Consider the following 21329-nt stretch of genomic DNA (forward strand, 5'->3'; position numbering starts at 1 on the left):
GATTTATGCATAAAGTTGACTATCTTGCCCTTTTTGATATAAAACGTGATTTTTGGAAAAGTGAAAGAGTAGAAATCTTTATTTTTATTATATAAACTTGCACCGAAAATTTCGGATCAGTTGGAGGTCCAGATTGTGAGTTATGGCCATTAGCGTAAAACTATATTATAAATTTACATAAACGGCCCTTTTCGCGTAGAACCCGTTTCTGTTGGAAACTCTTCCAAAAATGCGACGTATACCTCGTATCTCTATCAGAAATGATAGATACAGGTATACCATGTTTGACTCGACAATTAGCATGCATATAGTGGGTTTCAGATAGTACCCTTTAGAGGGTTTGTTTCCCACATAAATACCAATCTATAACAAGTTTCAATTCGAGAAATGACTGAAAGAAATCCGTTTAATCAAAAAGTCAAAGCTTATGAACACCCAGTTTGACTTTTACTAATAATCAAAGCAAAAACGGATTATAGAACGAATTGAAAGCTTACAAAGGTCCTATTGATGCCTAGATAGCACTTGGAAGTTGCCTTGACGATCAGAAAGCTCCTGGAAAGCTCTTGTGAATTTTTGAAGTTTGCTAGTGATCTTGGTTACTACACAAGTGCTCAAGAATTGATGAATTAATCTGATTTAAGGAGGTTTCAGCTGTTATAGGAAGCTCACAGGTGTCCAAGACATGCATGGCCATCCATTGGTGGGTTTTAGAGGTGGAAAAAGCTGTCAAGCACTCAAAATTCGGGCTAAACAGCCCCCTGTTCGCGAATTGCTGCAACTGTGCAGCCCTGCAGCTCCCAAACTTTGATTTAAAGTTGCAGCTTTGGTCCCTGTACTTTGGTTATGATGATTTGGCCATTTATCTTGACTCGTAAACCCCCGAATCTGGTTTTTAAGAACCCTTGGACATTTACCAACATGGTAATGTCCTCGTTTAACTTTGCGCTCGCCCGAAAAGCCATAAAATTCGACGTTGACGCTTTTAACCCCTCAAGTACGGTTTTGGCCATAACTTTCTCATATGATAACGAAACTTCATGAAATTTTTACCACATATTCTAGTGAGTATATTTTAGCTTTACAAAGCTTCGGGTCTGCCAAAAGATCACTCAGAGGTATAAATTCAACATGTTGACACTTTTAGCCCCTATAGTTACGGTTTTGGCCATAACTTTCTCATACGTTGACGAAACTTCATGAAATTTTAACCACACATTCTAGTGAGTATATTTTAGCTTTACGAAGCTTCGGGTCCGCCAAAAGTTCACTCAGAGGTATAAATTAAACATGTTGACACTTTTGGCCCCTATAGTTTGCAATACTTCACTTTTGTGCAATTTCCGCGTCGTATGATCCATGAACCATCCGTTTAAGGTTATAAACATTATGTAGGGTTATCATAGAGCCTATTTATCCATTGTTGACACTTTGGACCCTTACGTTCCATAGTTTTCACTGTTTGTCACTTTTAGTCCTCCTAAAGTATGTTTTCACATACCGGAACCTTATGACACGTGTCAAGACATTATTGGACGAAATTTTTCGAGGTGTTACACTGATCTTCCGAAAGATCGGCAAATGTAGCAGCAGTTGAAGCGGCAACCTCGAGAGCTTGATCGAAATCTGTGGTAAAACGTAGCCACAATTCCGTGTTTTGCCCAAGGACGTATGTATGGAATATATCTACCCATCCAGGATATTCATTTTTGTGCATCAATTTCGGTGGGCGATTTAGACTTCCGGTTTCGCTTTCGCTTAAGAGAATGCTTTGAATACTTGGAGTTTGATTTGAAACAAACGCCCATTGACCTGTCGAAACTGGATTCACTTGCGAAGAAGCGGGTGCAGGGGATTCGGCCCACGATGGCGACAAACCCATACTTCTGTTCTTACTTTCTGCCGTAGACGGATTGCGCCACCAATCAGGGTTCATTTTGGATATGTAAGAATGAATACCTAATCAAAACACTTGAAACAAACCGTTAAAACACTTAGGCAAACTTTCTGTTTAAAAATAACAACACACTCGACGAAACAGGTTTCCACGAAACAAACTTTGTTTCGTCGACGAAACAGAATTCCTTTTGGGCTTCTGATTCGACGAAACGGCCCAAATCAATTTAAGGCCCAATACACTACGAAACTGAATTGAATATGATAATGTGACGAAACAAAACTGAATTGAATATGATAATGTCGACGAAACAGACTTTGACGGCGAAACTGACAGATGAACGACGAAACTGATTTTGGCGAATCACTGTGTTTCGTCAAGTATTGCTTTTGGCGAATCAAAGTGTTTCGTCGTGATTGCTTTTGATGAATCAAAGTGTTTCGTCGAGAACTGATTCAGAAAAGTTGGTGAGTAGGTAAACTTTTTCAAATCTTATCTCTTCACTGACACATCAGACCATACTTTCGGCTCAAAGCATGCTCTATTCACCAACCATGTATGGCATGCAGATATTACAATCTTTAAACAATTTCCAATACACAAACACTTGAATATTTAATTTTCAAAGGATCAAAAAGGTTAATTTTATGAAGAACACTTTGAAGATGAGATGAACATATGAAGAACAACCCAGAAATTTATGAATTTTCCGGTAACTTATGAGTTTTCCGGTGAACCGTAAATTTCCGAGAACACGTTTTCGCACAAAAGTTTCAATAAAAACCCAACTTTAACATATATATGTGTTCTAACAAGGTTTTTCTCAAAACTAAAAGCAACAACACTTAGATCTTCAAATTTTTAAACTGTTTTTCCAGAAATATAAATATCAAAGACCCGAAAACACCTCGGTTTTAACAAGGAAAAGAGCCAAGGCTCTGATACCACTTGTAGGTCCGGCTAGGGGAGGATCTAGTCGCCTAATCCTTGTGTACGAACCAACCCGGTTGTGCGGAATCCAACCGGGATAGCAAACGGAGATCGAACACGTAAATGATAGACACGAGACTCAACGATTAACACCAATGTATTAATACTTGAAAAACAGTTACAGCACAATGTTTACAAATGCTCTCTGTAAACTCTCTCTCTCTAGTTCTCTCGTGTGTGTGTTCTCTGTGTCCTCTCTTAACTTGTGTTCTGTTTGAGATGGTCTATTTATAGTCACAGCAACACAGATCACCACGAAACAGAACATGGCGAAACAGACTTGGCGAAACATAATGAACATCGAGGAAATGGAAGAGCAGACGACGAAACAGGATCAAGGCCGACGAAACAGACATGTTTCGTCGACATCCAGTCAGTTTCGTCGACATGGGCTTTGGCCCAAACAGTTGAGGCCCATGCTTTCTTGTTTCGCCGAGTTGGTTTCAGCCCAAGGACAAGTTCAAATTCCTTTGTTGTTTCGGCCCACATTTGTTGTTGCACACGACGGAGGAATGTCGTGGCTTAAACCGAATCACGTCGAGTCGCGTCGAACCGAGTTGCGTCCACAAAATATGTATCAACAGAGTGCTTGTGTATTGATCTGGTCTACTCGTCTTAGTTCATTGTGAATATAAGATGATGTTTGAATTTAAATATATGCTAATTTTTCTTACTTAACTAATGTGTAGGCATGAATCGAATGGCATTGAAGAAATTGTTGATGATGTATCAGATAACTTGTTGTCCCTGAGTTCAAATGTCGATGAAGACCTCATTGGTATTAAGATTCCTTTAAAAGAATTGAGATCACACTTAGAAGTTGGGAAGGGTGGCGTGCGCATGATTGGAATATGGGGGATGGGTGGTGCTGGTAAGACTACTCTTGCATCTTCTATTTATGATCAAATCTCTGGCATGTTTGATGGTTGCTGCTTTGTAGACAATATTAGGGAGAAATCAAGCAAGTATGGTTTTGAAATATTGCAAGAAAAATTACTCTCAGATATTTTGAAACAGAAAGATATGAAAGTTGAGAGAGTTGCGAAAGGAAAACAAATGATAAAGAGTAACTTATGCAATAGAAATGTCTTGATTGTTCTCGACGATGTTGATCACCCTGACCAACTAAAAATGTTAGCCGGGTCACATGATTGGTTTGGTGAAGGAAGTCGTATAATTGTCACAACTAGAGATGAGCATGTATTAAATGCTCACAAAGTTAATGTAATATACAAAATTAGATTGTTACATGATGATGAGGCTCTTGAGCTCTTTTGCAAGCATGCACCCCAGCAAGATTACATACCTAAAGAAGAGTATGAGATGCTTTCAAAAGAAGTTGTAAGTTATGCTGGTGGGCTCCCTTTAGCCCTTAAAGTTTTAGGCTCTTTTTTATGTGACAAAGACATAAATCAGTGGAGGAGTGCCTTAGCAAGACTAAAAGATATTCCAGAAGAGGATATTTTAGGAAAGCTAAAGATTAGTTATGATGGACTTAAGCCAATGGAGAAAGAGCTGTTCCTAGATATTGCATGTTTTCATAGGGGGGGAACGATGGAAGAGGCAATGGTGAGTCTTGATGCTTGTGGTTTTCACCCTATTATAGGAATAAAGGTATTGATGCAGAAGTCTCTTGTAACTCTTTCAAGAAATGGCCCATTACGTTTACGTATACCAGCCATGTTTGATATGCATGATTTGGTACAAGAAATGGGCCATTACATTGCTCAAGGGGAACACCGTGACAATCCGGAAAAACATAGTAGGATTTGGCGGGAGAAAGATATTCTAAGCATATGTTCTATGTACCCAACAATGGTAATGTTTAAGCTAGTTATGCAATAAATATATTATGTTTATAACATAGAAAAGACTTTTTAGCATACTCTAACACCATTTTGTTCTTTAATCACAGAATAGTGACAAGATTGAAGCTTTGGATTTGTATACTAAGATGGGTTATCCACCACATCTTCCACAAGTTGTTGCCACCATGAAAAATCTCCGGTCAATATATTGGAGGAGTTATCCTCCACAATTGTTGCAAGCAAATTTCCAACCAGCAATGCTTTGTTGTCTAATCTTGCAATACAGCTCGCAAGAACAACTGTGGAAGGGGCGTAAGGTAATTCTTATATGTTTTGCTCTATTATGTTAGATATTTTAGTGTAATCGGGATTGACTTGGTGATCAAAGCAAATAATAATACGCATCGAGCAAGTTAGGAGGTGCGGGGGTGCACGCTTCTTTGTGTTATTATAATTCGAAGTGTATGGGCGAAGCCCGTACTCTACGGGGTTCCAAGGGGGCAGCGCACCTGGGAGCAGGGTCCAAGGGGGCAGAGCCCCTGGCTGGGGTCGAGCTAAGAAAATAGAGTTAACTGCCATTAGGCAGTTACACCCCAGAAACCCAAATTCGTAGACAGTTTTTGGTTACATTCTCTCTGGTTCATACAATCTCACAAACACAAACATACCCTGGTTCAATTTCCCGAAATCAGAGTTGTATCCAATTGAATTATTCGGGTGAACCACCGAAATAATTTGATCTGAGAGTGATTACACGCCTCTCTGATCATCCGGTTTTCTGAAATTCCCCAACATATTACCGATGAAAACATAATGGACTATGAATCTAATTAACCTGGGAAGTAAATTTTAAACATGATATGATCACGTAGTTATGTAATCAAGACACCAAATCTGACTTGTATGTGATTTTATACAACAGCATCTGCCAAATTTGAAAGTCCTTGACCTCACAAGTTCGTCGTTTCTAATCAAGACACCAGATTTGGGGGGACTTCCACGCCTTGAAAGAATGATACTTCGGCATTGTTCTTGTTTAAAAGAAATTCATCCATCAACTGGATATCATGAAAGTCTTGTTTTTCTTGACTTGCATAAATGTTCCAACCTTGAAATGTTTCCACAAATCACCCATATGCCAAAATTGATGACTCTTATACTCTCTGGGTGCTCTAGGCTTCTCAAGTTCCCAGATATACAAAACAACTTGGATAGCTTGGTGGATATTTCTTTGAGAGACAGTCGTATGATAGAAGTTTTACCCTCATCAATTGTACAATATTGTACAAACCTCATTTCTTTAGATCTAAGCAATTGCGTCAATCTAAAGAGTATTGAATTTGACTTCTGTGACTTCAAAAAAATGGAAAAGCTTCATCTCTCAAATTTAAGACTACAAAAGATGGATCAACTATTTGTAAATTCAAATTTCCTTCCACCTTTCTTAACAAGTTTGAGTCTTAGATCAGTACCCATTTTATATTGGCCAGACATCCCCTCTGATATTATTTGTGAGCTTTCCAACTTACAAGTACTAGACTTGAGTAAAAATAGATTCTCAAGGATACCTTTGAACCTCATGCAACTCCCTCGTCTCAAATTCCTCGACATTTCATTATGCAAAAACCTTGTAGAATTGCCGGATCTCCCACCAAGCATAGCTGTTCTTGATGCAAATCGATGCGACTCCCTTGTCATAAAAGATTTTCCAACAACTTATAAATGGTTATGGAAAGTCACACTTGGGTATCAAGTGCGTGGTGGAGAGAACGTATTGCAATCAGTGTTTCAGGTTTGGCTCTATCTTCTATACCATGTTTTTGAATTTCTATCTTTGTATAGACCCAAACCTAATTATATAAGATCATCGTGATTAAATGACTCGCAGGAAAATACCATTGAAGATCATTTTATGAGTTTCCACAGAGATAGTATTGACATTTCAAGGGCACTAGGTTTTGACATTTCCACAAGGTCCTTTGCATATGAGACATTTACATTGCAGCTTCCGCGTAATTGGTTTAGTGACTACAGTGGATTCTTAATATTGTTTTCTTTGATGGAGATACCCGATGTGATAATTACTATCAAGCAAGAGATGCAAATTATCAATCTCGTTCGTTAGAGGAATCTGATGAATCTAATCAATCTACAAAGAGGTACATAGAGGAAGCTAATGAAACTCAATATATAAAGAGAATGTGTTATATACCATTCAGTTCATTGATGCACAAGTCATTGTGGAATGGTAATATTTCATTTTCCATTAGTGGATGGTGTGTGTTTAAAGTTGAACTTGTTCCTAGGCGAAGTAAAGGTGGTTTACCGGAAAGATCAAGAAATTGCTCAGAATATTGGGATGGACAAATCAAAGACAGAAAGACATTTACAATCAAAGATGCTTCACAGTCTTCTATCGAAATTACATGGTTACATTAACGGGCTATGCTGAGATGACCATTCACCATTCTGCAGTTATGTTTTCTTTATCTTTATTCTGCATCAACGATTGTCAAATGAGAAATACTCGAGATTGAGGTGTATTAGTTTGTTGTTGTAATCAATATGTATTGAAATGGTAACTACATCTCCATTAAATTGTTTTCCACTATGTGACATTGTAAAGCATGACTTAAGTGTGTGTATGTATATAAAACAACATAGGTCCTATATCATGTTTACGAAAGAGCTAAAGCAAAGCTTAAAGCATGTTTTAATTGTAATACAATTTGTCCGGTTTTTAAGGAACATAAAAAACAACCGAATTAATAGAAAATCATGTTGGTATCATCGTCATCGGAAACCCAGGACCAGTCGGAACGGATCGAGTTGTGACCGCATACACAGTCATTCTCAAACAAACCACAATATTCACAATACTTCATGATGAAACAAAACTAACCGACAATTTGCTGAATGATAATAAACTAACCGAAACAAAATCTGATCGAACTGAACTTCTTATAAACACAAACTTGCATTACAGAATTACGTACATACTGATTTGCTTGAACCGTATATATATAGCAGCGAAGGGGTGCGAGTGTTCGGTTGTGTCGTTTCAATGAAGAGGTACGTCTCCTCCTTCATAACCGCTGCAGAGGTTACGTACACACCGGTTCGCTTAATACGGCCCAAACAACCTGCATAACATTACCCTACTGGATTTCTAATTTGTTCGACCCACTAGACATGGCCTCCGGCCCAAACACTAAACATAAACATAAAATAATAAACTGTTTTGACTCATTAATAAACTAAAACAAATAAAAGCTACCGGCCCGAAACCGAATCGGATGAACAACCGAATCGGATGGACTTGAAGAGGCACGTTGTATCCTGTCCACAAGTTCCAATCGGTGCCTCCTTCCTTTTCCCTTGTCTTGGCCGATCGGAATAGGTGTGAGGGTGGAGACACACCCTTTCGGTAAGGGTGGTGGTTACCACCTTTCATTCTTGACAACTTTGGTCCTTGTAGTTTATAACCGCCATGTAACCGCCACTCTTCTCTTTAATTACCATAAAACCCTTGTAGTTTAGGATGTGTAGGGATTATAACTTTCATTCACCCCCCTAATCACGAACATCCTTGAGTTGTAGATCTTGAAGTTTGATCAATTCCATCTTCTTGAAACTCCTCGGTATCCGACGTTTCACACGGATCTTTTTATTCACCAACCTTGCTTCTCACGAACCTTGTTTCACACTTGTCTTGACCGCACTTGATTTGTATCACACGAACCTTTTCTTGTGTAGTTGTCTCAACACAAACTCTACCGGTCTTGATTTAACTTGCCCACCGTCATATCACATGATCGGAATCCATTTCTCATAGATTTTGATAAATTGACTCACTCATATCTCTCTTGCGGTTGTATCACACAACAATTACTTCTTCTGACCCAGTCACAGGATACAGGCGTCTTCTCCTTGATTTATCTTCTTCACGGTTGTTGGTGACCTCTATCTTGACCACCACTTCATCGTCACTTGATTCTTCGAGCCAACCGCCGTTGTTGTTTGAATTTCCAGCCATGACGTTTGCCTTTTTCCCACGCTCTTTCCTCATGAAGTCGAAATACCATTCGACTAGTTCCAAGTAGTAAATGTAGGCAACCTTGACTTCATATGCATCATCCGGTTCATAACCATATTTGGCCGCGATCACATCCCATAAGTTCTTTTCCATTACTTCCTTGAATCCTCCGTTAAGCTTTACAATTCGATGTAACAAGATGAGACTAAGATCTCGGCCATCAATCAACTCGGGTGGCATTACCTTTTCACATACGATTCCAAGAAAATCCGTAATAAACCAAATCAAGATCTCTTCGAATGGAGCATCGAAAAACCTTTGATGATTCTTTAATTCTTCGTGCAAAGTTATGAGATCTCCCGGTTCAACACAACTTTCCATGATCATGTTCCTTTCGATAACGTCTTCCTCGAGTTGTGAGAGAATTAACGCTCGTTCCCAGTGCGTTTCTTTTGACTCACGCGGATTATCCTTTTCACCTTCGATGTAAATTAAAAGCGCCTTCTTTGCTTTCTTGGAATACACGATTTCCTTCTTTCTTGCCCTCGAACTTTCACCGTACGCCTTTTTCTTGTTCCTTTCCTTTTCGAATTCCCTTTCGTAGTAATCTTCCAAGCATTCCTTAAATTCCTTCTTTTCTTTCTTGTAACCGTTATCAACACCAAGATTATCATAAAACGTGTTGAGATAATCTTGTTCTAAGTCAACCTCCGACTTATCTTCATAAATATCGAACCCTTTCGAGCGACTTCCAAACATCTTCTTAGTAAACATGTATCCCCCATTGTAACTGTTTCTATTCCTTGAAACAAAAGTTGTTCTAGACTTAACACGTTCTTGTCTAGACTAGGAGCGTAACTTACACATGGGATTGTTTTGTCTTTACCATCCACCGGGACTCTAACTTCTCCAATACCATGCACAAACGAGAAATCTTTCCTATTCTCGTTTGTCACTAACCCAAAGTGCCTCTTGAAACATTTAAACACATTCCGGTTTCCCGTCATGTGTGTTTTGAATGTAGGATCAACAACCCATATCGAATCCCAATTACCGCCACATGTATCCTTAACCATATAATCACTTTCAACCGGTAATGGCGATAAATTAACATACTTACTTGGGCAAATCAAGGCGATATGACCAAATTGCTTGCACTTGAAGCAACGAATTCCCGGTTTCCTTGGCCTTCCCACCGGTGCATTTGCCTTCTTTCCGGACTTCTTTACAAACCCCTTTGGAACCAATTTCTTTGGAAACTTCTTTACCGGTGACTTCCCGGTTCGTATGGTTGGCTTCCCCTGCGCGTACTCATCCATCTCTTCCGCCGCCCGGCCGCACTTTCCACTACGAACAACATCTTCACCGTAGTCGGTCTCAACCGACTTTCCCTTGTCTCCTCGTAAACGGTTCCCATCATAATCACAACCCTTTCCGGTTCCTGTTAAACCTTTGGCTCTGATACCAATGTTGGTATCATCGTCATCGGAAACCCAGGACCAGTCGGAACGGATCGAGTTGTGACCGCATACACAGTCATTCTCAAACAAACCACAATATTCACAATACTTCATGATGAAACAAAACTAACCGACAATTTGCTGAATGATAATAAACTAACCGAAACAAAATCTGATCGAACTGAACTTCTTATAAACACAAACTTGCATTACAGAATTACGTACATACTGATTTGCTTGAACCGTATATATATAGCAGCGAAGGGGTGCGAGTGTTCGGTTGTGTCGTTTCAATGAAGAGGTACGTCTCCTCCTTCATAACCGCTGCAGAGGTTACGTACACACCGGTTCGCTTAATACGGCCCAAACAACCTGCATAACATTACCCTACTGGATTTCTAATTTGTTCGACCCACTAGACATGGCCTCCGGCCCAAACACTAAACATAAACATAAAATAATAAACTGTTTTGACCCATTAATAAACTAAAACAAGTAAAAGCTACCGGCCCGAAACCGAATCGGATGGACTTGATTATCCTGATCTTCAAATCAATATTTTCTTTTAGACTAGAGGGTATGGAGAGCCCCATCCTCAAGAGGATGGGCCGCCACGTCAGCGCCACGTAGGCTCGGCTTGGAGGGGATGGACCTAAGGGGGTGGGGGATGAACCCCTTTATATATATATATATATATATATATATATATATATATATATATATATATATATATAGAAAGTATAATGTACATTACGGCTTATCCTACAAAACGTACGCGACGAAATAACGCACGTTATAAATGGAACCTAATCACGCATGAGATGTTATAATTTGACCTAATCACGCATGGAGAGTAGTTTTGTGCGTTATTACGCACACATGTTCAAATCACGCTTGTTGATTAAAACCGATGGAACCACCCTAACCAGTTTTCTAAACACGTTATATTCAAGCGGTACTAATTAGTTTGATTTGCGTTTTATGCCAAAAATAGGCCGTGAAATAACAAAACGTTCCAGTTAATATTCTTATTAAAAAAAATCCAATAATCTTTATATTAATAGATGTTTGGTACGAGAATGTATGCAGGTATTGGTGGTTATTAGAAGTAGGTTAGTTTGCTGTTAAAAAACGTTAATTATTTTACTTTGTTTATTTAAATTGATAAAAATAATCAAAATGTAAAAATACGCAGCATGGGCTAATTTAAATAGGTACAAAGTTTCTAAACTATTAAAAAAATCGACCATCTTTTTTATATTTTAAACAAGTAATTTTGTTAATTTTATTGATTAAATGTTAACAAGTTATTTTATAAACATAAAAAAATGGATATGTAAATAAGTAAAAGCCAAGGGGTCTTTATATCATCTTTACAAAACAAAAAGTACCACCTACCAAGATCCTTCAACAGCTTCACACAAAACATAGCAAACTGCAGGAGGCAAAAGAAGAATGGAGACGAAATCCCCAATTCGTTGCATCGTCAAACTCGGTCAAACCTCCTTTCTCTTCCTCCAAAATATTTAAGTTTTGTTACTCTTTCACCTAATTCCCTAATTTAATTAACGAATCTGATGAACTATATTGCCACTTATTCTTATATGTACTTATTAGCACCCTCTTAATTTATCGTTACTTAATTCATGTTTCGAGTGTATGGTATTTTTGATGTTGTTTTAGAACTTGCTATCGATTTAATTGGTAGCTTTTTTTTTTTTTTTTGCTATGAAATTGATTGTTCTATACGAAAAAATTTGCATCGAGAATCAGCACGTGTTCGCTTTCGATGCCTTTGGCGCTCTCGCCCCTGATGCGGTGCGGTTCCTCAAGCGTGTTCAGCAGGTGGTAAGCAGTAACACCGCGCATGTTAAGGGACATTATTTTGTGTTTAGCAGGGTAGGGTTTGCTATTCAGAAGGGGGTAGCGGCGTAGCTTGTTGCCCGTCTACCTGCCATTAGTCTGTAATTGTCTTTGTTTTAATGAAACCCAGTAAAATTATAATTTAAACTCAATCAATCAATCAATCAATCATACCCAGTAAAATCCCACATATAGCAAAGCTATTTGTAGGGTCTGGGGAGGGTGGGATGTAGGCACACCTTACCTCTACCCCTAGGGATAGAGAGGCTGCTTCCAGAGAGACCCTCGGCTCCAAAACACCCAGGAAAGAAATAAATAGAGCATGAGGTGTGTGTGTGTGTGTATGAAGCTACCAATGTAGTATGAGTTGCGAAATAGTGCATGGTAGAACAGAACAAATATGACAACACAAAACAGCCTATACACATAGTTACATATCTACGACCATACACTACACCTAGAAACACAACTGTACAAAACATCCTATACACATAGTTACTTATGTACGCCCATACACTACACCTAAAAACACAATTGTACCCTCTCCTAGAAATCTTTAACCTTAATCCTACGTCTCCACGAGCTCCTATCATGGACCATGTTCTCAGAGAGGTGCAATTTTTGCAAATCCTGCCTAATCCGCTCATCCCAAGTAATTTTGGGTCTGCCTCTACTCCTCCTCCCCATAGTTATCAATTGCGACCATTGCGGACGCAAAAGCGAATAGCGATGCGAATAGGTAGATGAGCGCTAAGTTGTTGTAGCGCCTGAAAAGCGGGAAAATAGCGTCATTGTAGCAGGATTCCGACCACGAATTCCGGCTCCGGTGCTGTAATTTCTGCCGGAAACCTACCGGAAGTCAGGAAGAAGAAGAGAAGAAGAATAAGAGCGGCTGCAGTTTCAAGTCAGGAAGAAGAAGAGAAGAAGAATAAGAGCGGCGCTTTTTAGGGTTAAATAATCTTTTGGATTTTAACCTTTAACCCCTCTATCTTTTCACTAGTTAACATATAGTCCCTAAAACTTGTAAAAAATTACATAAAAGTGTAAAAAAACTTTGTGTATTTTAACATTTAACCCCCTCTATCATCACTAATTTACATTTGATCCTTAAACTTCAAAATCTATACATAAAAAGTATAAAATTAACATTATATATATATATATATATATATAAAATTACAATTAGCTATTTTTTATTTCTTAAATTTTTAACTACCTTATCGCTAAACACAAAATAGCGGGCGCTATTTCGTCGCTATCGCTACGTAGCATATAGGTATCTCGTCGCTATTTGTCGCTATTCGCTATCGATAACGATGCTCCTCCCCTCCACCTCGAGGGTTTCAACCACTCTAACTGGTTCTATCGTCTGCCTCCTCTTCACATGCCCAAACCATCTCAATCTATAGGAGGTGTTGCCATCACTGCAAGAATTAATTCAAAAAAAATAAATCGATCGATGATAATGTTGGAACAACTTTAGCATGTGTATAAGTCTATGTTATGTATTATAATTAGTGTGACAAAGGTTGGTTTATTAAAAACCAATTTTCCTAATATTTTGGTGTTGTTTTGGAGCTTGCTATGGAATGATTTGTAGCTTTTTATTGCTATGAAATTGATTGTTTATTATAAAATTCATTTTTTTTATAATTGTTATATTGTATGACTTCTAGCTCCTCTGTAATTTCCTTTAAACTGTGCTTTGTGTGGATTCTATACTGATTGACGATAATGTGTGAATTTATAGGAGGTGCGGCGATCACGTGCAAGAATGAATTCGAAAAGATAAATGAAGCCAATCTTGTTACAGTTTCTTCACAGTTGCGAGAAGCGATGATGTTTGGATCTTCATCTGGATCAGTACTCGAAATGGATTGGAGCAAACGACCCGGAGTTTCAGAAACTCCAAAAAAAGTTGATGATTTTAAGGAACAACAACAGGGTTTAGACTACAACAGTTTTGTTGTTATTCATGGAGCAGGTCGGTTAAGTAGTATTTTTGCTGGTTAGTTATATTCATCCTCTGTGGATTATGTTTCGGGTTTTCAATTAATATTTTGTCCGCCTCCGCCTTGGCGCTCTTGCCCCTGACGCGGTGCGGTTCCTCAAGCGGGTTCAGCAGGTGGTAAGCAGTAACACTGCGCATGTTAAGGGGCAGAATTTTGTGTTTAGCAGGGTAGGATTTGCTATTCAGAAGGGGGTAGCGGCGTAGCTTGTTGCCCGTCTACCTGCCATTAGTCTGTAAACGTCTCTGTTTTAAGTTTTCAGTTAAATGATTCCCTAGATTAATATTTTTGTGTCTCAGGTTCTTTTGGTCACTTTCAAGCTAGCAAATCAGGTGTTCATAAAGGGGGATTGAATCAGCCGCTTGTGAAAGCTGGTTTTGTTGCTACTCGTATATCTGTAAGCTCTACAAGCTTGACCTTCATCGACTTTCTCGTGTTTTAACAGTTTTATCGTCTTGTTTTATTAGGTGACTTCCCTCAATCTTGAAATAGTTAGAGCACTTGCAAGAGGTACATAGTTAACGAATTATCTGTATGGCTCATTCTGTCATTTGACTTTTAAAATAATGTTTTTAGATGTGATCAAGGTTGGAGAACTCGCTAGTCGCTAGCGGGTCGGTGAGGTAGGGACTAGCGACTACTCGGGATTAATCGGGATTAATCGGATCGGACTTTTTATGTATTTTTAAGTTTTTATACATACATTTTTATACGTAATTTTTTTAAGTGGACAAGTTTTGACCAGAATCTGGGAGGTTTTGGCCGGAATATGTGTTTTTTTTCTGATTTTTTCCGATTTTTTTTGTTTTTTCCTGATTTTTTCCGATTTTTCCCGACCGACTAGTCGCGATTAGGGCCGACTAGGGCCGATTAGGGCCGACTAGGCCGACTAGCGATTTTTTTACTGATTAGCTGAAAATTACTCAGTTGATGGGCGACTAGCGACTAGTCAGCGATTAATCGCCGGCTAGTCGTGATTTTTGCAATCATGGATGTGATCGCATTGGGGGCACAATGGCGTTCATTATTTTGATTTTTGCTTAAATATTTGTTGCAGAGGGTATCCCATCAGTTGCAATGTCTCCGTTTTCGTGTGGATGGTCAACCCGTGATAGAAATGTCAGGATGCACATAAAAACCTTTATCAACTTATTCAAATTCGTGACATCTTTTACGTATGAACAATTAATACACTAATAATCTAGTTCTTTTACAGATAGCTTCTGCTGATGTGTCAACAGTGGTTGAAGCCCTTGACTCCGGTTTTGTTCCGGTAAGTTTTGCGCGTATGACCTTAAAAAAGTTCCGATAGAAATTAATTATTGAGTTAAATTCCATTTTAGGCCCTGTGGTTTGAGCCATTTTGCCAGTTTAGTCCAAAGATTTCATTTTTCTCCTGTGGGTCCAAAAAGGTTTCACCGTTGCCATTTTAGTCCACTGAGTTAACTTCATCCATTTTTTAGGTCATTTTATATGTAATTCTGTTAACAAGAAATGCAATTCGGTCATATAAAATGACCGAATCGCCTTTCTCGTTAACAGAAATAATGGATGAAGTTAACCCGGTGGACTAAAATGGCAACAGTGGAACCTTTTTGGACCCACAGGTGAAAAATGAAACCTTTGGACTAAACTGGCAAAATGGCCCAAACCATAGGGACTAAAATGGCATTTAACTCTTAATTATTTTGTAAATTTAATTCGATACTATCTATCTAGGTTTTGCACGGTGATGCGGTTCTTGATGAGTCACTGGTATTTAGTTACTAACAAGACGGTTCTAACGTTCTTCTATGCTAATAACGATTAGCATCTAATCGCATGTCATTTCATATTGTTTTAGGGATGCACTATTTTAAGTGGAGATGTGATCATTAGTCATCTAGCAGCACATTTAAAGCCTCAATTCGTAGTTTTCCTTGTATCCTCATGCTTCATTTTTCAAGGAATATTGGATTTTAATAATCCCAACTATTCGCTGTTGGCCGCCAACAGTCCCAACTTCAAAAATAACCACTGGCAGTCCCAACTATTGACATATTGGCCACCAATGGACCCTGACTAACAAAATCCTAACGTCGTTAGTCTCTGGTCTCCGGAAAACCGTTTTTGTCCAGAAAATGGTTTCTAAAGGTCCGATCTAAGGTTACAAAGAGGTTTGGGATGAAAATGTTGAGTTTTCCGGCCAAAAAGTTGAGTTTTCTGGCGAAAAGGAAGTTTTTCGGCGAAAACGGAGTTTTCCGGCGACTTTAATAATTGGGGGTTTTACTAGAAAAAGGTTCCCAAAGGTACATAATAAGGTTACAAAGAGGTTCGGGACAAAAATGTTGAGTTTTCCTGCCAAGAATGAGTTTTACGGCCAAAAAACGTTTTTCCGGCGTCTGGAGACTAACGGTGTTAGGGTTCTGTTAGTCAGGGTCCATTGGAGGCCAATATGTTGAAAGTTAGGACTGTCCGTGGTTATTTTTAAAGTTGGGACTGTTGGCGGCCAACGGCGAATAGTTGGGATTATTAAAATCCAATATTCCTTTTTTCAATATAAATAGCTTTAAACCAAAGTAATATGAATATAGTGTTCCTATACAAAAGCGCAATGAAGACCGATGTTTTTGGCGTATATGATCGCCCTCCTACAGAACCGAATGCTGTACTCCTCAGGGAGATCGGTGAGTACAAGCTTTAAACACGGTTCTTTATCCAGACATCAGTATTATAATTGACGGGTATATTGTTGTTTAACTTGATTAAATGATGACCATGACAGCCGTACGCGAAGATGGGAAGTGGTCTGTAGTGAACCCAACATTTCAAGACTCGGATACGAAAGGTTATCTAAGAAAGGGGGACATCAGAGATCCCAGAATATGACTTATTGTATTTTGAGTAAAATGTCATTTCCGTCCCTGAGGTTTGGCGAATTTTGCGACTTTCGTCCAAAGGTTTGTTTTTCCGCATCTGGATACAAAAGGTTTGAAATCTTGCTTCCGTCCATTTTTCCCTGTTAAGTCAAGGGTATCTCCATCTTTTTGTTAAGTTACAGGGCAATTCGGTCTTTTTCACTTTATGTACAACCATTTAGCATACTATACAAGTATTCAAGATACCCTTACTAGACAAAAACAAAAGAGTTAATTACTGTTTTCGTCCCTGTGGTTTGTCAAAAATCACTATTTCAGTCCATTAGTTTAAAAATTGCGATTTCAGTCCCTGTGGTTTCACTTTCGTAACCGTTTCAGTCCACCTCGTAACCATTTCAGTCCCTGGACTTAACAGAATAATGGATTGAAATAGTTACGAAAGTGAAACCACAGTGACTGAAATGGTTATGAAAGTGAAACCACAGGGATTGAAATCGCAATTTTTAAACTAATGGACTGAAATAGTGATTTTTGACAAACCACATGGACGGAAGCAAGATTTTAAAACCTTTTGGATCCAGATGCCGAAAAACAAACCTTTGGACGAAAGTCGCAAAACTGACCAAACCTCATGGACGAAAATGACATTTACTCTTGTAATTTTTATTAAACGAGAATAAAGAAATTTATGAATGTATACAGTGGAGACTAGTGTAGCATCACACGATACAACAGGAGGGATGGAGACCAAAATATCAGAAGCTGCAACTATCGCAAAACTTGGTATTGACGTGTACATAGTAAAGGTATATATTCTCCATTCATAATCTAAAATTTTTATCTAAAGTTACTTCACTGTGAAACTTTTCTTTCTTTACAGGCAGCAACTGAACACTCATTGACCGCCTTAAGTGGTAAACTGAGAGATAAGATCCCTGAAGACTGGCTCGGAACAGTTATACGCTATGTTCCATAAAACATGTTTTGTTATGTGTTCTGCAACTTCATTCTTTTAGGCGGCTCTTTGTTGTTATAACATGCAATTTGAGTTGTTCAGAATCTTGAAATATTGTTATAATTTGCCGAAATCGTCTGTTATAGGACTCATTTGAAATTTATGACTTATCATTTATACATTTTTTGTTTACAACTCATTTGGAGTTATGACTCACATCTATAAAACTTATAAAGTAACCTGTTTTTTTCTATTATTTGTCAAAAAATACAATTCTATTAGCCTGAATGCTATCTTATTTATAGTTTCTGGTTTAATGTATATCATTATGTGTAGCGAAATACAAAAGATATAAACTTTATTTAGATAACCGAGACGGCTCAACAAGCTACGAGTTGGCTCGAGCTTTCAAGTAGCTTGTCTCGAAGTCTAAGCCAAAATTTCAGCTTGTAATAAACGAGCCAGGCCGAGTCAACTCAATTTTTAAACGAGCCGAGCCCAAGCCCACCCTGGTTCGGTTAGCTCATTTACAGACATAGCTTTACAATATGAAAAACAAAAAAACATTAACCTTACATCAAACAGTTTTGGGCATTTTGGCCGATAGAAAAGCTACGGTTAAACATACTTAGTGAAAAACTCTAGACCGGGCGGCTTTTGAGAAGTTTTTACATTTTGAAACTAGGGTTGTGCAACGGTTCAGATCCAGACTGAACCGAACCGAACCGGGACCGAACCAAAACTGTTTAATTCTAAATATAAGAACCGGAACCGAACCATATTCTAACGGTTCCGGTTTGGTTCAGAACCGGGTTAAACGGTTCTTGTCGAAACCTGTTGTCAATTAAATCCTAAAACTAAAAACAGAATAAAAACAATTAAAACAATAAACCGTTTAAACATATAACTAAGAGTTGCAACATCCACAATTCAAATTAATCAAAGTAAAAGTAGCAATAATAAAATGTTTTAAACCGAAAGTATACATTGTAAAAAACCAAAAGTTAACTAAAAAACTTTTAGTTAATCATCACAAAAACTTCATTCAAGCATTATGTCAAAACTATTTTAATATTCTTTAATACTAGATATATTTTTTTAAATATAATATTTTAAGTTTAAATAAATTAATAGGGTTTTTAAATATATTATTTAAAGTTCAAAGCCAAACGGGTTCTAGCGGTTCTTTCAACAGAACCGTCATTATAACCGGAACCGTTTACTCCCAAACTTAAGAACCAGAACCAGACCCGAAATACAACAATACGGTTCGGATCTGACGGTTCCAGTTCGATTCCCCGGTTCTGGCGGTTAAAGAACCCTAAATTGCTCAGCCCTATTTGAAACAAAGCTGTAAGCTTTTGGCGTGCAAAATCTTACAAATATTGATTGGTATGAAAGATCAGGCCTCGCGAGATAGAATAGATATGCAAAATAGGCATTTCTTAAGTTCACAAGTCAGCTTCCCAACAAATGAGATGCAAAGTGTACATATCCCTCACCAAACAACCAAAATGTCAAGATAACACATCAACTTAAACCGAAACAAAACAAAACAAAACAAAAAAAAAAACTGTAGAAAACAGAAACCTAGTAGAAAACTAGAAATCTTCAAATAACCAAACACCATAATTCCAACCTATGGTTCTTAATGATCCATTAAACCGCATAAAAACCTTTAATACGAAAGCTAACAATAAGTCTCCATCTCAAATCAAACAAGATTAACTTCTAGAAGTTACTTGGGACCGATATCCTTGAGGGCACAGATCTGCTCCTCTCCCATTGCAGACATGACGGTCACAACGAGGTCCTTTCCTTCATTAAAACCATCCTTAATCTACACATATACAATACACAATTATCGTTAAAACAAACCGATGGTAAACGCAACTAGCATATTTATCAAGTAATCAAACTAACAAAAACCGAATGCTTTCTCACAAACCTGTGTAAGCAGACTGTCATCGGTTGGAAGCTTGAGGTCATCCTTAGTACCACCGCTTTCAGTCAGCAAACTCACCTATACAAAACATCAACCAAACTATCAGTATACGCACAATATATATTTAACGAAAGTCAAGACAATTAAAAACTAAAAAGTATAAGATAAAACACATACGAATCCATCTTCGGATATATCAATGAGCTGGTAATCAGTACGGTTAACATGTGGAACCTGCAATCAGAAACAACACCATAAGAAAAAAGAACACAAGCTTCAAAGAATATATACACAAAACACACACACACACACACACACACATATATATATAACATACATCACAATTGTGGGAAGAAGGAACAATATCTTCAAGTTTCTTTCCGTTAAAGATATCGATCGCAACAAAGTGACACTTCGCATGACCGTGCTTTCCGGTCTTCGAAGTCGACACTTCTACAACCTGCAAAAGCATTTATACAGTTAACAAACAAATAAACATCAGTAATTAACACTAATTTATATTTATACAGTTAACAAACAAATAAACATCAGTAATTAACACTAATTTATGTTAAAAACAAAAAAAAAATTAAAAAGTAAAATTCAAACAGAATACATAAAAAATTAAAAACCACTGAATCAATAACAACTGAAACAAATGAATAATAGAGCATATCATAATCATTGAATGATTTTAATCCATGACCTAGTGATATAAACAGTTAATAAAACAAATAAAAATAATTATTCCAAAAGTCAACCGTATAAAATCCAGAAAATTGATTAAATCAATACACAAAACATACATCAACAATAATCAGATCTATAATTTGAGCAATAACAGTAACAAATCGGTACCTTGCAAGCACGATTCTTGATAACAATATAACCGTTTTTCCTGATGGTACCGGCTTGCTGAGGGAAGGTTTTTGAGGCTCCGGCATCGGCCTTAGATTCGAATTGGTGCTCTTCGTCAGACATATTTTGAGATTTTGATGCAGAGATGGTGTGACGAAGATTGAAGATTGAAGATTGAAGATTTGCAGGAGTGGGTGGGGTTTGGTGAGTTAGGGTTTTTAACAAGCAGCCGTACAATTGCAAATCGTGTGGTTTGTTTAGATTGGATTGTGGCCGTTGGATTGGATTTTGGTTTTGTTTTTGATAATGCCCTTGTACTTGTTGTTTGGTTGCTAAAAGTGCCTTTACTTGTGACTTTTTCATATTACATCCCTAATCTTTTTAATATTGTTGTTTTAAGGTTTTAACTTCCGGTTCATCGTTGGATTTGAATTAGGGATTTAGAAATTTCTCGGCTATGTGGTATGGGCGGGCTCCGGTATTGACAAAGGTGTTGCTACATGACGCCACGTGGGCGGCTGGGCGCACTTTTTATTTCACCCGAATTGTGCTCTCTGTTGTGGAAACGACGCTCCCCTTGATGCTTCCCAACGCAATTCAACTTTCTTTTTCTCCTTGCTCACGCTTGTGGTTCACCCCGCGCCGCTTTT

General features: G+C 38.0%; 3 protein-coding genes across 6 annotated transcripts in view; 2 read left to right on the top strand and 1 right to left on the bottom strand.

Moving 5' to 3' along the window:
* LOC110869456 (TMV resistance protein N-like) overlaps positions 1 to 7306 on the top strand; it is a 46360-nt gene extending 39054 nt beyond the window's left edge. Inside the window, exons 3-6 of the mRNA XM_035976385.1 lie at positions 3577 to 4705; positions 4803 to 5012; positions 5618 to 6487; positions 6584 to 7306. Coding sequence (XP_035832278.1) covers positions 3577 to 4705; positions 4803 to 5012; positions 5618 to 6487; positions 6584 to 6820 — 2446 coding nt within the window. The 3' untranslated portion in view covers positions 6821 to 7306. The remainder of the gene's footprint in view (positions 1 to 3576; positions 4706 to 4802; positions 5013 to 5617; positions 6488 to 6583) is intronic.
* Positions 7307 to 11549: 4243 nt separating this feature from the next.
* Positions 11550 to 18073, top strand: LOC110871873 (isopentenyl phosphate kinase). Of its 4 annotated transcripts, none has more exons than XM_022120623.2 (12): positions 11550 to 11686; positions 13805 to 14062; positions 14363 to 14460; positions 14531 to 14573; positions 15121 to 15182; positions 15280 to 15336; positions 15783 to 15818; positions 15907 to 15984; positions 16663 to 16729; positions 16828 to 16890; positions 17624 to 17727; positions 17802 to 18073. In XM_022120623.2, the coding sequence occupies exons 1-12, from the start codon at positions 11647 to 11649 to the stop codon at positions 17895 to 17897; spliced, it is 1002 nt and encodes a 333-aa protein (XP_021976315.1). In that variant the 5' UTR covers positions 11550 to 11646; the 3' UTR covers positions 17898 to 18073. The 4 variants fall into 4 exon arrangements, with proteins under 4 accessions (XP_021976315.1, XP_021976316.1, XP_021976317.1 ...); XM_022120624.2 differs by having other exon boundaries at positions 13805 to 14038; XM_022120625.2 differs by lacking the exon at positions 15783 to 15818.
* A 1225-nt stretch (positions 18074 to 19298) lies between these two features.
* On the bottom strand, positions 19299 to 20949 carry LOC110871872 (eukaryotic translation initiation factor 5A). Its single transcript, XM_022120622.2, has 5 exons — positions 20680 to 20949; positions 20159 to 20281; positions 19999 to 20055; positions 19825 to 19899; positions 19299 to 19716 (listed from the first exon to the last, which is right to left on the bottom strand). The coding sequence occupies exons 1-5, from the start codon at positions 20800 to 20802 to the stop codon at positions 19615 to 19617; spliced, it is 480 nt and encodes a 159-aa protein (XP_021976314.1). The 5' UTR covers positions 20803 to 20949; the 3' UTR covers positions 19299 to 19614.
* Positions 20950 to 21329: the final 380 nt, after the last annotated feature.

The sequence above is a fragment of the Helianthus annuus genome, chromosome 8 (genome assembly GCF_002127325.2).
Source record: "Helianthus annuus cultivar XRQ/B chromosome 8, HanXRQr2.0-SUNRISE, whole genome shotgun sequence".
Classification (NCBI taxonomy): domain Eukaryota; kingdom Viridiplantae; phylum Streptophyta; class Magnoliopsida; order Asterales; family Asteraceae; genus Helianthus; species Helianthus annuus.

What these genes read in the sequence shown, in the direction of transcription:
- LOC110871873 (XM_022120623.2), top strand. Translation starts at nt 11,647, where the DNA reads ATGGAGACGAAATCCCCAATTCGTTGCATCGTCAAACTCG. An exon ending in TTGTTGCTACTCGTATATCT is followed by an intron (nt 14,461 to 14,530) that starts GTAAGCTCTACA and finishes TTGTTTTATTAG; the next exon opens with GTGACTTCCCTCAATCTTGA. An exon ending in TTGACTCCGGTTTTGTTCCG is followed by an intron (nt 15,337 to 15,782) that starts GTAAGTTTTGCG and finishes CTATCTATCTAG; the next exon opens with GTTTTGCACGGTGATGCGGT.
- LOC110871872 (XM_022120622.2), bottom strand. Translation starts at nt 20,802, where the DNA reads ATGTCTGACGAAGAGCACCAATTCGAATCTAAGGCCGATGCCGGAGCC. An exon ending in TCAAGAATCGTGCTTGCAAG is followed by an intron (nt 20,282 to 20,679) that starts GTACCGATTTGT and finishes ATGCTTTTGCAG; the next exon opens with GTTGTAGAAGTGTCGACTTC. An exon ending in ATGACAGTCTGCTTACACAG is followed by an intron (nt 19,717 to 19,824) that starts GTTTGTGAGAAA and finishes GTATATGTGTAG; the next exon opens with ATTAAGGATGGTTTTAATGA.